Source organism: Natrix helvetica (assembly GCF_964273705.1).
Source record: "Natrix helvetica genome assembly, chromosome: 4".
NCBI classification, from domain to species: Eukaryota; Metazoa; Chordata; class Lepidosauria; order Squamata; family Natricidae; genus Natrix; species Natrix helvetica.
In genome coordinates this window covers 70,777,006-70,795,718 of record NC_138550.1, presented here as the reverse complement: position 1 = coordinate 70,795,718, position 18,713 = coordinate 70,777,006, and the positions used below count along the sequence as shown (strand labels likewise).

Sequence of the window (18,713 nt, the reverse complement as noted above, 5' to 3'; positions counted from 1 at the left end):
CGTCTCCAACTCTATGCCGCCCAGTGGGAGGAGACCACGACGGACGCCTGGATCATCAACACGGTCCGTCACGGCCTGACCCTGGACTTCCTTTCCCCCCCTCCGAGATCCCTGGTTTGCTGCCCCACTCCCAGGTCACCTCACAAGCTCCAACTAATGAGGGCGGAGGTAGACCACATATTAGAGATAGCGGCCATAGAAAGGGTACCCGAGGGTCAGGAAGGCACAGGCTTCTATTCCATCCTGTTCCTAGTCCCCAAGCCATCGGGAGGGGTGCGGGCAATACTGGACCTCAAGCGACTCAACAAGCATCTAGAGTACAAACGCTTCAAGATGCACTCCCTGCAGACCATCCTGGGTTGCATCAGACAGAGAGACCTCTTGACTTCGATAGACCTGAAGGAGGCGTACCTGCACGTACCAATTCATCCGGTGCATCGCAGGTTCCTGAGGTTCCAGTTTTCCAGTACAGAGCCCTTCCTTTCGGACTCTCGTTGGCCCCGCGCACCTTCACCAAGCTGCTGGCAGCCATCGCAGCTCACCTGCGCTCAATTCCAGTGAGACTGGAGTGTTACCTGGACGACATCCTGATCCACTCGTCGTCCAGGGAGCAGGCCCAGCAGGACCTCAACACCACCATTCGAGTCTTACAACAGCACGGCTTCTCGGTCAACCTGGCCAAGAGCCACCTCAACCCGACCCACAGGATCCAGCATCTCGGCACGATCATCGACTCGGAATCCTGCAAGGTCTTCCTCACGCAAGAGAGAGTGGACAGCATCAGATCTCCGTGCGGAAAATCCGTTCCACCAGGTCAGCAACGATTGTTTCCCTCTCCCAACTGCTAGGGAAACTGGTGTCCTGCATTTCGGTGGTCCCGTGGGCACGCCTCCACTTGAGGGACCTCCAGTGGTTCCTGCTGCCGCTCCAGAGACGCATGGCCAGCAACTCCAAGAGGGTGATACGTCTCCCTCCCAAGGTAATTCGTTCCCTCCGGTGGTGGCAGTCGGACGCTCTCCTGAAGGGTTCCTACTTCAAGGAACCGGAGCGCCTGGTCATCACGACGGATGTCAGCCTCTTTGGGTGGGGGGCGCACCTTCAGAACCAGGTGATCCAGGGCAGATGGTCGCCAGCGGAGCTCGCCCACAATATAAACTGGCTGGAGCTCCGGGCTGCCAGACTGGCCCTGCGGCATTTCCTCCGGCTGATCAGGGACAAAGGTGTGCTGGTCCTCACCGACAACATCGCCACGAAAGCGTACATCAATCATCAGGGCGGCACGAGATCCCTTGCTCTGATGACGGAGGCGGAGTCCCTGGGTCGGTGGGCGGAACGACACCTCAGGTCCCTACGGGCGGACCACATCTCGGGGGAGGACAACGCGACTGCAGACTGGCTCAGCAGATCCACCATCCAGAACACAGAGTGGCGCCTTCACCCAGAACTGTTCCGTCAGCTGTCTCTGCGATTCGGCCTTCCAGTCGTCGACCTCTTCACGTCTCCGGACAACGCCCAGCTGCCCAGGTACTTCACGAGGTTCCAGTGTCCCGGGGCGGAAGGCACGGATGCTCTTCGCTCTCGCTGGGCCCCGGGCCTGCTGTACGCCTTCCCGCCTCTGCCGCTAATCCCACAGGTCATCGGGAAGATTCTGGCAGAGGGAGCGGAAGTACTGCTGGTAGCTCCTCACTGGCCGAGGAGATCCTGGTTTGCCAACCTGATCAGTCTCTCAGTGTCTCGTCCCTGGCGCATCCCTCAAGACCGCATATCCCTCAGCCAAGGGGCCATCCAACACCCGGAACCCCAGTGGCTGAAACTTGCCGTGTGGCACTTGAAGGGGACATCCTGAGGCTCAGCGCATATTCGGAAAAGGTGATCCGCACCATCCAGGCATCCAGACGTCCATCAACGGTCAGAATTTATGAAGCCACCTGGTTGGCCTTCTCTCGCTGGTGCCTTCGACACCAGATCCTTGCCACATCTGCCACCGTTCCCCAAGTTCTGGACTTCTTGCAGGACGGTCTTGACAGGGGTCTGGCACCCAATACTCTCAAACGCCAGACTGCCGCCTTGGCCTCCATCCTGTCTACAGGGTTGCACCTGCCCCTCAGCAAACACCCGCAGGTGTGTAACTTCCTTAAAGGAGCCACCAATCTGTCTCCTCCTACCATCCACAGGTATCCAACCTGGGACTTGTCCGTGGTACTGCGTTCTCTGTCCGGGCCACCATTTGAACCTCTTCGGACAGTTGGACTACGCCACCTGACCCTCAAGACGACATTCCTCATTGCCATCACTTCGGCGGGCCGGATCTCTGAACTGGCAGCCTTGTCAGTCAGAGAGGACCTTTGCGTCATCCACTCCGACAGAGTGGTTTTACGACTGGACCCGGCATTCGTACCTAAAATCAACAGTGTTTTCCACCGCTCGCAGGAGGTGATCCTCCCTGACTTTTGTCCGCATCCCAAACACTCCAGGGAACGGGAGTGGCATAAGCTGGACATTCGCCGCGCCCTGCGGATCTACATGAAGAGGACAGCTCCTTTCCGCAAGTCGGAGGCCCTCTTTGTGTCCTTTCAACCTGCCACCACGGGCAAGAAGGTCACCTCCGCTACAGTAGGGCGCTGGATAAGGGCGTGTATCCAGTTGGCCTACGAGCATCAGGGCAGGCCGGCGCCTCCTCGTATCACTGCACACTCGACAAGAAGTGCTGCCACTTCGGCTGCATGGGCCACCCAAGCATCCATTGAGGACATCTGCCGGGCTGCTACGTGGTCAGGCCCGTCGCCTTTTGTCAAGCATTATAGACTGGACACCTTTTCCTCGGCTGAGGCAGCCTTTGGGAGGAGAGTTCTGCAGAGGGTTGTCGCTAGCCCCGCGCCCATGAACATTTCTTCCCTCCCTGGGGGATCATAGCTTTGGCATGTCCCGTGCTTGGACACTCCAAGCAGCGCCTAGGAGAATGACCGTTGGCTTACCTGAATGGTCTTTCTCTAGGCGCTGCGGGAGTGTCCAACCCCACCCTATTAGGGGCCGCGGGGTATGATTTCTCCATTGGACTTGGACTATCGCATTGGCAGTTCCTTTGGACCACTCCTTTCGTTTTTTAAAACTGAGCCTCTGAGGGGAGCAAGAGGCGGAGCTACAAGAATTTGAACTCAGTCCTTGGGCAGCAAGCTGAAGTTAACCCGTGCTTGGACACTCCCGCAGCGCCTAGAGAAAGACCATTCAGGTAAGCCAGCGGTCATTCCCACGGGAATTCCAACGCTGGGTTCCTCTCCTGCACAGGTGGGCATGGCGCCCAGCCAACAACTCCCACCAGGGGTCCCCAACTTCCAGGACCTAATGTTGCGGGCGTTCCAACAATGCATGACGGCGGCCTTTCAGCAGCCACAAACGCAGCCCCAGGTGGTGCCACCCCCCAGGGCATCAGTAGGACTGGTAGACCAGGAGGAGGACATATCCAGCTCCTCAGTCTCATCGCAGGAGGACAGTGACCTGGATGGAGAGGAGGGGGAAGTCAGGGAGGATAAACTCTCCGAGGACGAAGGTATGTCCCCTCCTATGCCAGCCTTCACGGGGTTGTTCCAGCCTTCATTGTACAAATCGCTCCTGTTCAAGGCCAAGGCAGCCAAGGGACTCCTCCTGGTGCCGTCCACCAAGCAATGCCAACGGGCGGCGCCTAGGAGTAGAGCCTTCTCTGTGATGGGCCCAACCCTCTGGAATGACCTCCCCCCCGACATCAGAACCACCACCGACTTCCGCTTCTTCCGACAAAAACTAAAGACTCACCTGTTTCGATTACCCGGCTTGGCCCACTCATAGTTTTATCTTACCTCCTGGCAGATATTTTTAATTGGGAATTTCTAGGGTCATTATTTTAAATTTAACTTTTGGGGGTATTTTTAGGGGTTATTTTTAAATACTGTTTTTCAATTGCTTTACTTTAATGTACAGTTTTTATAGCCTCCTCATTTAAGTATTTGTGCATTTATGTATTCATTCTTATGTATTCCTTGTGTTTTAATTTGACTGTACACCTCCCCGAGTCCCTTTTGGGAGAGGGGGCGGTCTAGAAATTTGAAGTAAAGTAAAGTAAAGCAGCCAAGCTTGTGAACAGAGCGACAGAAGCGTAATCCCAACTCCAGGGGTTCTCGGCAGAGAACATCTTTGATGAGAAGGCCATTGAGAGCGACACAGTGCCAACTCCCAAGGCCTTCCTTCCGTATCAGACTTCATGGCATCGATAGATCTAACAGAGGCGTACTTACACATTCCAATTCGGCCAACTCACCACAAATTCCTCTGTTTCTCCCACGGGGGTCAACATTTTCAATACAGAGCACTTCCTTTCAGCCTAGCCTCAGCCCCCCGTACATTCACGAAGGTCTTGGCGGCAATGGTGGCTCACCTGCGGTCAAGACTGGTGAGACTTCATTGCTACCTCGACGACGTGCTCGTCCTCGCTCAATCCCGGTCGCAAGCGGTCCAGGACTTGCAGACCACCATCCAGACACTACAATCCCTGGGCTTCTCCATCAACTTTCCCAAGAGCCATCTCTCACCCTTCTTCCTATCGGACGGATCTGGCCAGGAGATACAATTCTTCACTTGGGCACAGTAATAGACTCAAGATCAGGCCTGGTTCGTCTCACCCCGGAACGTCTAACGAGTCTGCAGAAGCTCGCAAGAAACGTCCACGCAAGTCGGTCCGCTTCCATCCTGACCTTGGCACGATTGTTGGGCAAGATTCTTTCGTGTATCGGGATCTCCAGAACGCTCCAGTAGACTCTCATTCTGTTCCAGAGACGGAGACTGAGCAACTCTCTGCGCCCCATTCGGATCCCGCCAGACCTCCGGTGGTCCCTGAAGTGGTTGTCCCCGTCCCTAAACCGCGGGGCCGAGTTCTGGGAGCCGGACCGCATTACCATCACGACGGACGCGAGCCTCTTCGGATGGGGAGCAATGATGGAGTCCAGCCTGGCGCAGGGACGATGGTCCAAGTCCGACCTGTGCCACAACATCAATTGGCTGGAGCTGAAGGCGGCCCGCCTCGTCCTGCTTCATTTCCGGGCCTCGATCTCCAATCGGCATGTCCTCCTCCTGACGGACAACATTACAGCGGAAGCTCACATCAACCTACTCCAGAAGCCTGTGGCTGGAGGCTCAGAAGCTTGGTAGATGGGCAGAGAAGAACCTGGCATCGATCCTGTCAGAACACATCTCAGGCGTTGCCAATCAACAAGCGGACTGGCTGAGCCGTGTGATGGTGGATCACCGCGAGTGGCAGCTCGACCCGGAGATATTTCACAGGATCTGCCTCAGGTTCGGCAATCCACTGGTGGACTTGTTTGCCAGCCCAAGCAACGCACAGCTCCCCCGCTTTTCCCCCCATTTTCCCGCTCACAACGTGGAGGGCACGTACGCCCTCAGGAGTCCGTGGCCTCCCGGTCTGCTTTATGCCTTTCCTCCCCTTCCCCTGATCCAGGACATCCTGAGGAAGATAGTTTTAGAGGGGGCCCTTGTCATCCTGGTGGCACCGTTTTGGCCGAGACGCCCATGGTTCACGGATCTTGTCCAGCTATCAGTGGCCCCACATTGGCAGATTCCTCAGGAGGAAGTCGCCTTGCGCCAGGGGGTTCTGAGGCACCCAGAGCCCCAGTGGCTCCAGCTGACTGCCTGGCTCTTGAGCGGAGCCTCCTGAGGGAGGCGAACCTTTCCGCCAAAGTCATCTCCACCATCGAGGCGTCCAGGTGCCCCCTGACCACGCGTATTTATAACTCTACGTGGTCGGCCTTTGCGTCCTGGTGTGGGAGGTTCTGGATAGACCCGGCCTTGGCTTCGGTCGCTCAGGTCCTCGAATTCCTGCAACATGGGTTAGACCGCAGGCTGTCTCATAATACGTTGAGGCAGACAGCAGCCCTGTCCTCAGTCCTAGCAGGGGAGGGGCCTTGGTCGTTAACCCAGTCACCGTTGGTGAAATGTTTCCTCAAGGGCGCAGCCAATCTGTGTCCTCGCCCTGTACATAGGTTCCCCACTTGGGATTTGGCCTTGGTCCTTAGAGCCCTAACGGGGGCTCCCTTCAAGCCCCTGAGGACGGTGCATTTTAGATTCCTTGCCCTGAAAGTGGTTTTCCTTGTGGCCGTCACTTCGGCCAGACGCATCTCCGAGTTGGGCGCCTTGTCGTCCAAGGAGGACTTGTGTCAGTTCCATCAGGACAGAGTTGTCCTGCGGCTGGACACGGCCTTCCTGCCAAAAGTCAATTCCTTGTTCCATAGGTCGCAGGAGGTCATCCTGCCCAATTTTTGCCCTTCTCCAGTCCATGAGAGGGGGGTCAGTTGGCACCGGCTGAAAGTCCGCCAAGTGCTTCGTATTTATCTCAGACGCACCTCCACTTTCAGACGGTCAGAGGCCCTGTTTCTGTCCTTTCTGCCCAGATCCCTGGGGGCTAGGGTGTCTTCCACCACGATTGGTAGGTGGGTCCGTCAGGCCATCTCTGAGGCCTACCAGGCAGTCCACCAGACTCCACCACAGGGTATCACAGCCCACTCCACTAGGAGCGCGGCTACCACCACCGCCTGGGCTACCAGGGCTCCTTTGGAGGATATCTGCAGGGCGGCCACTTGGGCCTCCCCTTCCCCATTTGTTCGACACTACCGTCTAGACTACTTCGCTTCAGCAGATGCGTCCTTCGGCCATAGGGTGCTCCAACAGGTGGTGACCACCCCTCCCCCGGAGCGTCCTACCCACCCTGGGACTTAGCTTGGGTATGTCCCTGCTGTAGCCCCTCCCACCCAAGCCACTGGAAAAAGAGCGTTGGTCCTTACCTGAATGCTTCTTTTCGGTGGCAAAGATGGGAGAGGCTACTTTCCCGCCCTAGATTAGGGTACAGGTCGGGGTGGTCGATGTTTTTTTGTTCCTGTTTTTTTGTTCCGTTGTATGGTTGTTTCCTTACATATTGCTATCAGCTTTTTCCATTCGACATCGGGAACTGGGAGCCAGGAGGGAAAGGAGGATACTTAAGAAAAATCCCTCAGTCTCTGGACCAATCAGGCTGTAACAAACCCTGCTGTAGCCCCTCCCACCTTCACCACCGAAAAGAAGCGTTCAGGTAAGGAGCAACGCTCTTTTCCTCCCCGATTGCAAAAATGGGGCGTGCATTCCTCTTGGCCAAATTCATCTTACGGGCCAGGAGCAGAAGCGACTGCCCTCCACCTGAGTCATTGGAGAAGGAACAGGCAGAGCAGCGAGCCACCTTGCCTTACACCTCTCACCTGCTTCACCTGCCCCTTCTTCAGACGACCCAGAAGGAGGCCGGTCGGCTTTTGCTACTGGCCCGGAAGATGGAGCTTGGAACCTCCCGTCGCCTGAAACACTCTTTTACCTCCCCGATTGCAAACACGGGGTTCGTGTTCCTCCTGGCCAGATCCATCTCCCATTCCCAGCAAACCCCTGCACCTTTGCTGCCTCGATCAGAGGCTGATTCTGCATGCCCCATTTTTGGAATGGGGAGGAAAAAGAGCACGCCTTCCTTCTGACTAGATCCATCTCCCAGGCCAGGAGCAAAAGATGACCACCCTCTGCCTAGGTCGTCTGGAGAAGTGGGAGACCGAGTGGTGATTCCCTCCCCGATTCCAAAAATGGGGTGTGCGGAAGGAGGCGGATCTGAAATGAAGGGGAGGGAATCGGGGAGGGAATTGTGGTGCTGCCACCCAAAAACGCTTTCTTTCCTGATTCCCAAAACCTGGTGTACGGAAGACTGCTTTGGCTCCTGTTGCTGAGTGTGGGCTGTGTGGCCAGAGGGCTTTCCTTTCCTACTATTCCCATTACAAAGTTTCCTGGCCAGAGAAACAGCGAAACAAAAGCGAGACAGCCGGCAGCAGGGGGGGGGGGGGAGGCTGACCAGGCCGTTTGCTTTTTGCTGCAAGGACACTAGCCAGATTAATACCAATAGATGCTGGTAGGCAGAGGCAGAAACTTTGTTTCCTGTTTTCCTCTTATAAAACTAAGGTGCATCTTGTACTCCTGTGCATCTTATACTCCGAAAAATACAGTAAATTAGCGGCCAAGCAATTAGTGGATGTAATAAATTTTAACCTACTTCATAGTAAGAATTATATGGGATAGACAGTACTATCACCAGACAGATTCTCAATTGGCTGGCCAACCACACCCATGGATACCGTATTTTTTGGAGTATAAGACACCCTGAGAAGGGGCAGGTGAAGCGTGCGCTGCGTGAGAGGTGTAAGGCAAGGTGGCTTGCTCCTCGGCCTCTCCGTTCTCCAGGTGATCCAGGCAGCCAAGATTGCCGTGCTGCCACGCGAAAAGGCTTTACTGTGATCTCTGCAGTACCCGCTTCACCTGCCCCTTCTAGGGCAGTTCAGTGTGGCTGAGATAGCTGTGCTGCCACCCGAAAACATTGTTACCGCGATCTCGGCTGTCTGGAACTACCCGAGAAGGGGCAGGTGAAGCAAGCACTGCAGATATTGCCTTTTGGGGGGAAGTGTGGTGATCCTGGCCATCTGGAACCGCCCGAGAAGGGGTATGTGAAGCAGGCGCTGCGTGAGAGGTGTAAGGCAAGGCGGCTTGGTGCTTGGCCCCCCCTTCTCCACATGACCCAGGTAGAGGGTGGTTTGCTTCTGCTCCTGGCCTGAGAGACAGATCTGGCCAGGAGGAAAGAGAAGGTGGAGGAGGGCGTAGAGAAAGAGGAGGAGGACTTGCTCTTTTTCCTCCCTATTCAAAAAATGGGGCATGCGGAATCAGTTAGCAAAGGCGCAGGAGCTTCCAGGGACCAGGAGACGGATCTGGCCAGGAGAAACACATGGCCCGTTTTTGCAATTTGGGAGGAAAAAGAGCATTTCAGGCAGTGGGGATCACAGATCCGTCTCCCAGGCCAGGAGCAGAAGCTGACCAGCCTCCGCCTGGGTCGTCTGGAGAAGGGGCAGGCAGAGCGGCGAGCTGCTTTACCTTACACATCCTGTGCAGCGCCCACTTCACCTGCCCCTTCTGCAGATGACCCAGGCGGCTATATTCACTTCCGGTTTGTCCGTAGGGCTATTTTTAGCCCTCTGGAGCCATCAGGGACCTTCAGGAGACTTCCCTGATCAGGGACCTTTAGGAGGCTTCCCTGAAGGCTGTGAAAGACGAAAAACGACACTATGAGCAAATCGGATGTGACTTCTGGTTTGCTCGTAGGGTCATTTTTTGCCCTCCAGATCCTTCAGGGAAGCCTCCTGAGGGCTAAAACCAGCCCTACAGCAAACCGGAAGTCCGTTCCCGAATTTCCAGTTTGCCAGTATGGCCGGTTTTTTGCACTCCGGAGGCTTCAGGGAAGCTCCTGAAACCTCCGGAGGGCCTCTGGGGAGGGGGGCTGTTCTCGCCCTCCCCAGACTCCTATAAAGCCTCTGGAGCCTGGGGAGGCCGAAAAATGACCTTAAAAAAAGGCTGAAGTCAGCTGGCCAGCACGTGCATGCGCGCTGGCCAGCTGACAGGGCAACACCTCACATACCCTGACAAATGGCTCCGTGTGCCATAGGTTCACCATCCCGGCCTTAGATGATTTGCAGGTAATCTTTGATTTATGACCACAATTGAACTCCAAATTTCTGTTGCTAAGCAAGGCAACAGTTAAGTGAGTTTTGCTCCTTTTATGATCTTTTTTGCATAGTTATTAAGCATATCACTGCAGTTGTTAAGTGAATCATGCCATTAAATCAGTCTGGCTTCTCCCATTGTCTTTGTTTATTGGAAGCTATCTGGGAAGGATACAGATGATGATCACAAACTCTGGACAGTGCAACTGTTATCAATACATGCAGTTGCCCAGCATCCAAATTTTGATCGTATGACCATGGGGTTGCTGCAATAGTCATAAGTGTGCTAAGTTACTTTTTTCAGTATTATTGTAATTCTGAACGGTCATTAAACAAATGGTTGCAAGTCAAGAACTACCTGTAGTATTTCTGGTTATCTACCTTGGGTCTTGTTTTATAGTTTAATGCTCTTGTATATATGTATAAATTATTTCAAACCACTGAGATTTTGGGGAACTTAAAGGTAAACTGATTTTATTTATTATGTTATAAATAGGATTGAACCAATCATAGTTCTATGTTATCTTAACATCTTTCCATGTCCAGTTCTTATGATTTTTTTTCTTATAATGAAAAACTCCACATGTGATGGACGCTTAGTAGGTAATAGGTTTTTTTTCTGTGTCATAAGACTCCAAATGTAGTTCTTTTTAAAAAAAAAACAATTTTATTTGTTTTTGAACAAGGACAAACATAAAAATAAAAAAACATCTTGCATTACAAATTGTAGAAAGTGTGTCAGTTGGTTACAGTATTTCCATGCATCTCTTCCATAGTCACCAGATGCTTTTCATATCAAATTGCATATTTTAAATTCACCTATATTCATGTATATCACAATTATTATATCTCAACCTTAATTTGTCTATAATTGTTTTTACATCCTTTTATATATAATATTCAAAATCTAGAATAGGATTATATGATAACATTCCATTAAATCATCCTAAAATCATCCAATCACAATACATCTTTATAACATATTCTAGATAAAACTTTTAAACCTTCTCTCTCATAATCTCCATGTGTTGTTTATATAATTTATCTTTTTACTCTCTGAAGTGTCTGATAAGCTGAACCTAAACCTAATCTGTTAACATAACAAAGCCGGTTGCAAATAACTTTGACTATACAGATACCTTCAGGGGGGTTTGAGTTAATTATACAAGTCGTGAAGGCTTGAAGGAAAAAATAAATATATCTTAGCAGCATATATATATGATTACAGTTGGTTACCTTTTGGACAAGTGGAAGAGTGACATCTACTGGCGAAATCTGGAATTCCCCCCCCCCTCTTAATACCCTAAGACAGTGGTGGGCAACCTTTTTTTTCAACTGAGCCAAATCTCGCCAAAACCACGATTGAAATTTACTTTGAGAGCCACATTTTTAAAACCGAAAATACATAGGATGGTACACTGTTTTTAGTTTTATAAGTTTTTATTGAGAATATTCTGCATGCAAGTATCCACATAGGTCGGGAGGATACAAATAACACAACTAATAAAACAAAAACTTTAGAACGATATTATTTATCGATAACGTTAAATTCCGTAAAATTTGCCTTACAATGTAGAGAAAATTACATCCTGACATTGACTGACAAAGTCACAACCACTAATGTGAACATTGGCCTTGCATTTCCTTGGATAGTTTGAGTAAGTCAGGTTTGTATGTTGTTGTTTTTAATTTCATCTCTCTCTCCCACTTTCTTTCTTTTTTCCTTTTCTTTCTCTCTCTCTCTCTGGCTCTTTGTCTCTCTCTCCCTCCCTCCCCCATCTCTGTCACTCTGTGTGTGTGTGTGTCTGTCTGTCTCTCACTCACTCTGTGTGTGTGTGTGTCTATCTCTGTCTCTCCCTCTGTCTCTCTCCCCTCCCTTCCTCTCTCTCTGTCACTTTGTGTATGTGGGTGTGTCTGTCTCTCACTCATTCACTTAATCACTCACTCTGTGTGTGTCTCTCTGTCTGTCTATCTTTCTCTCCCTCCCTCCCCCTCTCTGTCTCTCTCTGTCTGTGTGTGTGTGTGTGTCTGTCTGTCAGTCTCTCTCTGATTCCCTCACTCACTCCCTCTCTCTGTTCCTCTCTCTGTCTGTCTTTCTCACTCACTCACACACAAACACACAGTGTGGTCACCTTGTTGAGTGTTCCAATCACATTTGAAACACTCAACAACTGGCCTGCATTTATGGTATTTTGCAGCATTCTGCAGTCATAGGACCAAAATTGGTTGTCACTCGCCCAGGCTTTTGCAGAAGCTTCCCTCCGAAGCCCGAGAGGAGGGAGGGGAGCGGGCACCCGGCACACAGAAGAGCCGCATTAAAGGGTGTAAAGAGCCGCATGTGGCTCCCGAGCCGCGGGTTGCCCACCACTGCCCTAAGAGAAAACAGGATTTTTTGCTGACTATATTCTCTGGATAACCTTTGGATACTACTATCTGGAGAGAGAGAAAGAAGATCTATTGGAGCAGGGGAACCCAAACACTCTCATATAATTATCCAACACAGGAGGGACGCATCTAAGGTTGAACTGAAAAAATAGGAATTAATGTGATAATACTACCATCAAAGGAATATACTGTTTTTGCTATTGCTATTGTTGTAAGACTATTAATCCAAACTCCTTTCGATATTATTGGCACTAGTACTGATTAATCTAGGAGATTGTTTGATTATAATATAAGTAATAACTATAAGCATTCTACTCTTAGATTTTATTAAGTTATCAAAATAGATTAATAGATTGTATTATAAATGTGACACACACACACACACACACACACACACACACACACACACATATATATATATACATATATATATATATATATATACAGTGATAAACCGATAAGTCTCTCACACTATCTCACTATCCTATGACAGCTGTTCCTATATAACATACGAACTAATCGATATATAGAGTTTACTACCCCCTATCACTATTTAAAATTGATAATTGAGTAGAGGTAGAGGGAAGAGGAGAGGGAGAGGAAGGAAGGAAGGTAGGTAGGTAGGTAGGCAGGCAGGCAGGCAGGCAGGAAGGAAGGAAGGAAGGAAGGAAGGAAGGAAGGAAGGAAGGAAGAAGGAAGGTAGGAAGGAGGGAGGGAGGAAGAAAGAAAGAAAAAAAGAAAGAAAGAGAGAGAGAAGGAGGACTGGAGAAAGTTACGAGGGAGAGAAGTAAGTGGAAGTTCTGGGAAAAAATTAAAGTAGGGATCCAATTCCTCCAAAAAATGACAAGTAGTACAAATTTAACGAAAATTGGCACGGGGAGGAAGCCAGCATCCCAGCCATCCCTAGGGCTGCCAGTCCCTCGAACCAAAGATCTTCGGAGGATATGCCTCAGAGAGAAAGATCCAACTCAACTAAGGAATTGCAGTTGATACTACAGACCATGCAGGAGGCAATGGCTAAAAATCACAAAGAACTTAAAAAGGATATTAAAGAAATAAGGAGTGATACGGTAGAATTAAAGGAGAGAATGCAGAAGATGGACGATAAATTCGAGAAGTTCCAGGAACAGATCAATAAACATGAACAAAGAATAAATGTAATAGAAGGAAGTTTGGAAAAGGAGGATGAAAAAATGGAGCAGCTGAGTGCCATGCTGATCCAGGCAAACAAGGAACTTGAGTTAACGGTCCTCGCATTAGAATCGGAGAAAGCAGCCCAATTCCTATGGTTCCAGAACGTAAAGGAAGAAAAAGGCGAGGATTTACCAGACACGATGGCAGACCTAATGGCAAAGGCTTTGGGAATAGAAAAGGATGAGATGGCAAGTGAGATCGACGAGACGTATAGAATACAGACAAATTACGCAAAAAAGAATAATCTACCAAGAGAAGTTCATGTAAAGTTTGTTAAAAAATCAATACGTGACGAGGTGCTGAATAGAACTAGAGACGACCCGATAATTTACAACCAACGACAACTAACAGTTCTAAAACAGGTACCGAGGAGAATTAGAGAATTAAGAACGCCCTATCAATTTTTAACATCTGTCCTGAATAAATTTGAAATCAACTTTAGATGGCTGATGCTGGAGGGCGTACTGGTAACCTGGAGAGATAGAAGATTTAGAATAGATACAATAGAACAAGCGGAAGACTTTTACAATACCCTTGTTGGGCAGGAGGAGGAGAAAGACGAAGGAGAACAGGCGGGAGCAAGGAGGCAAGGATCCAGGGTACAGATAAGAAGAGAAAAGGAACCAGTGGAGATATGAAAGGAGAAAGAAGTCGTTCTAGATGAAAAAGGGGAAGAATCAAAGGAAGTGAGAGAAATAAGGGCAACAAGAAGCACACGACCCAAATACACATAGAAGTATGTCGGGAGAAATCAAGATTCTATCATTGAATATTAATGGTCTAAACTCACCCCAGAAGAGGAAAACAATAATTAATAAATTAAAACATTTGAACTACGATATAATTGCAATGCAAGAGGTCCATATGACTAAAAGACAGATTCAGATCTTAGAATGTCCTAGATTGGGTAAACTTTACGCGGCACTGGCTGACCAAAAGAAAAGAGGAATAGCACTATATGTCAAAGACACAATTCAGACTAAACTAATCTATCATGACGAGGAAGGGAGAATACTAATCGTAGAAATAATGTTAAGCCAAAAAAAGGTGTCACTGGTTGTAATATATGCACCTAATGAAGGCCAGGAAAATTTCTATCATAAACTACATAGCATTATTCGAGAGATGGGAAACGAAAATGTTTGTTTACTGGGTGATTTCAATGCTATAGTTGACCCGAAACGGGAGTATAAAAGTGGAAAAAAGAGAAAAGGAGCTAGGAGAACTTTGCCAAGGTCATTCTTCCAAATGGCTGAAGAACTTAATCTGTTTGATATATGGCGAGAAAGATGTCCAGAGGGTAAGCAATATACCTTCTACTCGAATAGACACGAATCCTGGTCAAGGATAGATGTGGTCTGGCTGCCGATGGAGCTAATCTCAGAAGTGAAGGAGATAGATATAGAACCCAATCTATGGGCGGACCACAATCCCATGAGGATTATTTGGAAAAAACAAAAGGGCAGCTATCGTTGGTTACTCAATAGATCAATTCTAAAATACCAGGAATATATTAAAAGAGTCAACCAAGAATTAAGATTCTTCTTCAAAGAAAACGGACCAGGAGACACATCCATACAAAACCTATGGGATACGACTAAGGCATTTATAAGAGGGGTCACAATATCAGCCACAGCCAGGAAGAAAAAAACCGAGAATCTAAAAATAAGAGAGCTGAAAGGAAGGTATAGAAATTTAGAGAGTGAACTGCAAAAGAAACCGCAGAGCAGAAGTATAAAAGGAAATATGGAACTGATTAAACATGAATGGGCTATATTTGAAAAGGCAAAATTGGCACAAACTATAAAAAAAACAAAACAAAACTTCTTCAAGAATGCAAATAAACCGGGGTGATGACTATCCTATAGGTTGAGGAAGCAAAAACAAGAGAACTGGATTAATAAACTACAAGATGAAAAAGGCGAGATCTGCTACCAACTAGAGGAAAAGAAAAAGATTAACCCAGAGTTTTATGATCAATTATATAAAGAAAACCGAGACTATACAAAGGAAGGAATATTACAATATTTGGAAAAGTCAGATCTGCCAAAGGTACCAGAGGAGATTAAGGACATGTTCAATGAAGACATTAAAACATCAGAGATAACCGAGGCCATACAAAGACAAAAGAATAATAAAGCTGCAGGGCCGGATGGGTTGCCAGCGGAAATTTATAAAGAATTCCAGGATATACTTGTCCCAACGTTGTTGGGAGTCTACAACGTGTTGAAAGAGACGAAGACACCGTTATCATGGATGGAGGCTAACATTGTACTATTACCTAAGGCGGACACAGACCAGGTGCTTATACAAAACTACAGACCAATATCACTGCTAAATGCAGACTACAAAATCTTTGCCTCACTCCTCCCTCTTTCTGTCCTTCGGCTCATCACAGAAAACCATGCAGGCAGAAACCCATATTTTTATTTTTAATGTTGCCTTTGTATATTTGTGTTGTATTTGTGCTGATAAATAAATAAAGGAAATGGATCCATATGAAATGGATCCATACTAGTCTCCCTTTATTTATTTATCAGCACAAATACAACACAAATATAAAAAGGCAACATTAAAAATAAAAATATGGGTTTCTGCCTGCATGGTTTTCTGTGATGAGCCGAAGGAGAGAAAGAGGGAGGAGTGAGCTCCCTCCCATATTTGGGCATACCAGGGGTTGTAACACAAACACATACTTATTTCCCTGGCTTAGCTGATAAAGGAGGAGAACCGGTGGTGTAGTGGCTAGCAAGTCTGCCTAATATGTAACACATCCCAGGTTCAAATCCCAGTAAGGGTATGGCTAGCTGATGAGAGCTAAACAGCTTGAAATGGATCCATACTAGTCTCCTTTTATTTATTTATCAGCACAAATACAACACAAATATAAAAAGGCAACATTAAAAATAAAAATATGGGTTTCTGCCTGCATGGTTTTCTGTGATGAGCCGAAGGACAGAAAGAGGGAGGAGTGAGCTCCCTCCCATATTTGGGCATACCAGGGGTTGTAACACAAACATATATGTATGTATGTATGTATGTATGTATGTATGTATGTATGTATGTATATATATATATATATATATATATATATATATATATATATATATATATATATATATATATATATATATACACACACATACATACATACATACATACATACATACATACATACATACATACATATATATATATATATATATGCTATTTTAATGAACTTCAAACAGGTTCATTTATTATCTTTCAAGTCAAAATGTTGTCTTCCCTCCAATAGCTAGTAATAGAACTTCCAAAGGGCACCTGTATAAACAACTTGTGCTCTTCCTACTATCATTGTCAGTAAACCAACTGAAAGAACCTTGAATCTCAAGTGATCAAAGAGAAAGAAGAAAAAACAATGTCTCCAGCCTCCAGCCTCTAAGTGGCAGTGTAACTGCTCTTCCTCCTGTTGTTACAACCCTCTTTATAATCCTTATTATCTTCTTTATATTCCAAGTTTAAGAAAGGAAAAAAACCCTTAAATGGAGATCAAAAACAATCAAATCAATCAAATCAAGCATTATAAAAAAAGGAGAATTTTAATCCATAGGTATAAGCAAAAGTAAAAAAAGAAGAAGAAAGAATTAACCCATTCAGTTTTAAAAATGGGGAGCCCCTGCAAAAGTTCAATCGACGAAAAAAAATTAGAAATTGGATAATGCACTAAGTTCAATGCAGATCAATCTCGCCGCCTACAGTCTTAACTTAATTTTTTAACTTAACTTAATTTTTTTCCTTGGGTAGTCTCTTCCTCTAATAATAAAATTTCCTCACCAATTCGACACACTTTCTCTTTCCGCTTTCTTCCCGTTCCAGAGCTGTCCCAACTTCAGCAGCTTCATTAGCTGTGTTTCTGTTGTCAGAAAAAAAGGGCTATTCCTGGATCTTTCAGGGACTTTGCGATGTCCCTGAGATCAGCAGGAGGTGCCCTTCTCAATCACCGTCTTTGCGGGACAGTTTAGGTCCAATGGACCATCCAGCGGCAGAAATTCGACTGCGATCTCGGAGCACCAAGATTGCACGTCGTGCCGTCGCGACGTCAGCTCTCCTCTCCAAATGTACTTCTATTGCTTTTTCCCTCTTGCATTTAATGACAATATTTTCATTTTGGTTGTAACTCCCTGTATTTTTCTTAAAACTATATAAATACTTCATTTAAAAGCAATTTCTACCTTCTCCGTATAGTAATTGTATCCATAAGCAGTATTTATTTTAGTCAGGAATGGTATGATCTTTTCTTGTAAAACAAAAGTATTCTTGTAAGAATATTAATAAGACGAGTGTATCAGCAGTTGTGGGTATCATGATGCTTCTAAATGGCACATATGGAACTCCAAAGTTAAACAGTCTTCCTTTTTGAGAAAGAGAGAGCTAGACTTTTTTCTGAATGACATCCTTTCAGACATTTGAAGACTATAATCATAGCTGTTGTTAGTCCTCTCTTGTGACAACTTAAGATGCTGTTCTGTGATGGACTTTGGCTACAGAAAAAGTGGAATTATTACTTCTCATGATTTAGAATGGATATTTTTATTGATATAACCTAAAATTTCACCACGTATGCATAGTGCCTAAAGAGATTGCTGATCCTTGTGGAATTCAGCTGTTGAAATTTAAATAAAAGTTTTATTCCTCATCAGACCTTCTCAGTTCTGTAGCTTTTAGAATTTGCCTGTAGCATATAATAGTTGAGTTTAATGCTTTCTATATAAACATTGCCTATCTATGCTTTTCCTGTGTAAGAGTTTTTAGAGAAAATGAGTCTCCTACAAGCCAATAATTCATATCATTGTCAACACCAGACCTTTTTTGTTAACTGAAACATTACATTCTTTCAATCATAGGCTAAAAACTTAGACTTCCGCCGAAAGTGGGACAAAGATGAATATGAGAAGCTTGCAGAGAAACGGCTTACAGAGGAAAGAGAGAAGAAAGATGGTTAGTAGTATGCTGACTATGCAATGCATGGCTCCATTTCATTAGTAGTTGCTAAATCAGTTTGTAGAATGAGATGCAAAGGACAACATTTCAGAGGGAAGGTTTAGCTCCCCACAGTCACCTTGCAGGGGAGATGGGCGGCATAATAGATGGATACATATCTAGCTAGCTAGACACTTCATCTTATGTTCTTTTAAAATTGTAAAAAATTATTTCCTGTTTACTCATATTCAACAAATAAAGAAAGGTTTATTTGATCTTAAGAGTTGGGGGAATTAAAATTAAGTGAAGAACTTTCTTGGGCAATAGAAGAAAAAATATTTACTGACTAAAATGAAGGTTTTATATTTCAAGGGTATACCAAATCATTTTATTTCTCTGTCTGTCTATCCTCATTAAAAAAAAAATAATTTATATTTTAGGCAAACCAGTGCAGCCTATCAAGCGTGAGCTTCTGCGGCATCGAGACTACAAAGTGGATCTGGAATCCAAATTGGGGAAAACGATTGTTATTACCAAAACTACTCCTCAGTCTGAGATGGGAGGGTAAGGTGATAGAGA

At 46.7% G+C, this 18,713-nt stretch overlaps 1 protein-coding gene across 1 annotated transcript in view; it reads left to right on the top strand.

Moving 5' to 3' along the window:
* The window catches only part of ZMAT2 (zinc finger matrin-type 2), a 129,554-nt gene that overhangs the window by 20,570 nt on the left and 90,271 nt on the right, over window positions 1-18,713 (top strand). The window contains exons 2-3 of the mRNA XM_081950907.1: window positions 18,059-18,152; window positions 18,575-18,698. Of these exons, the coding sequence (XP_081807033.1) occupies window positions 18,059-18,152; window positions 18,575-18,698 (218 nt within the window). The remainder of the gene's footprint in view (window positions 1-18,058; window positions 18,153-18,574; window positions 18,699-18,713) is intronic.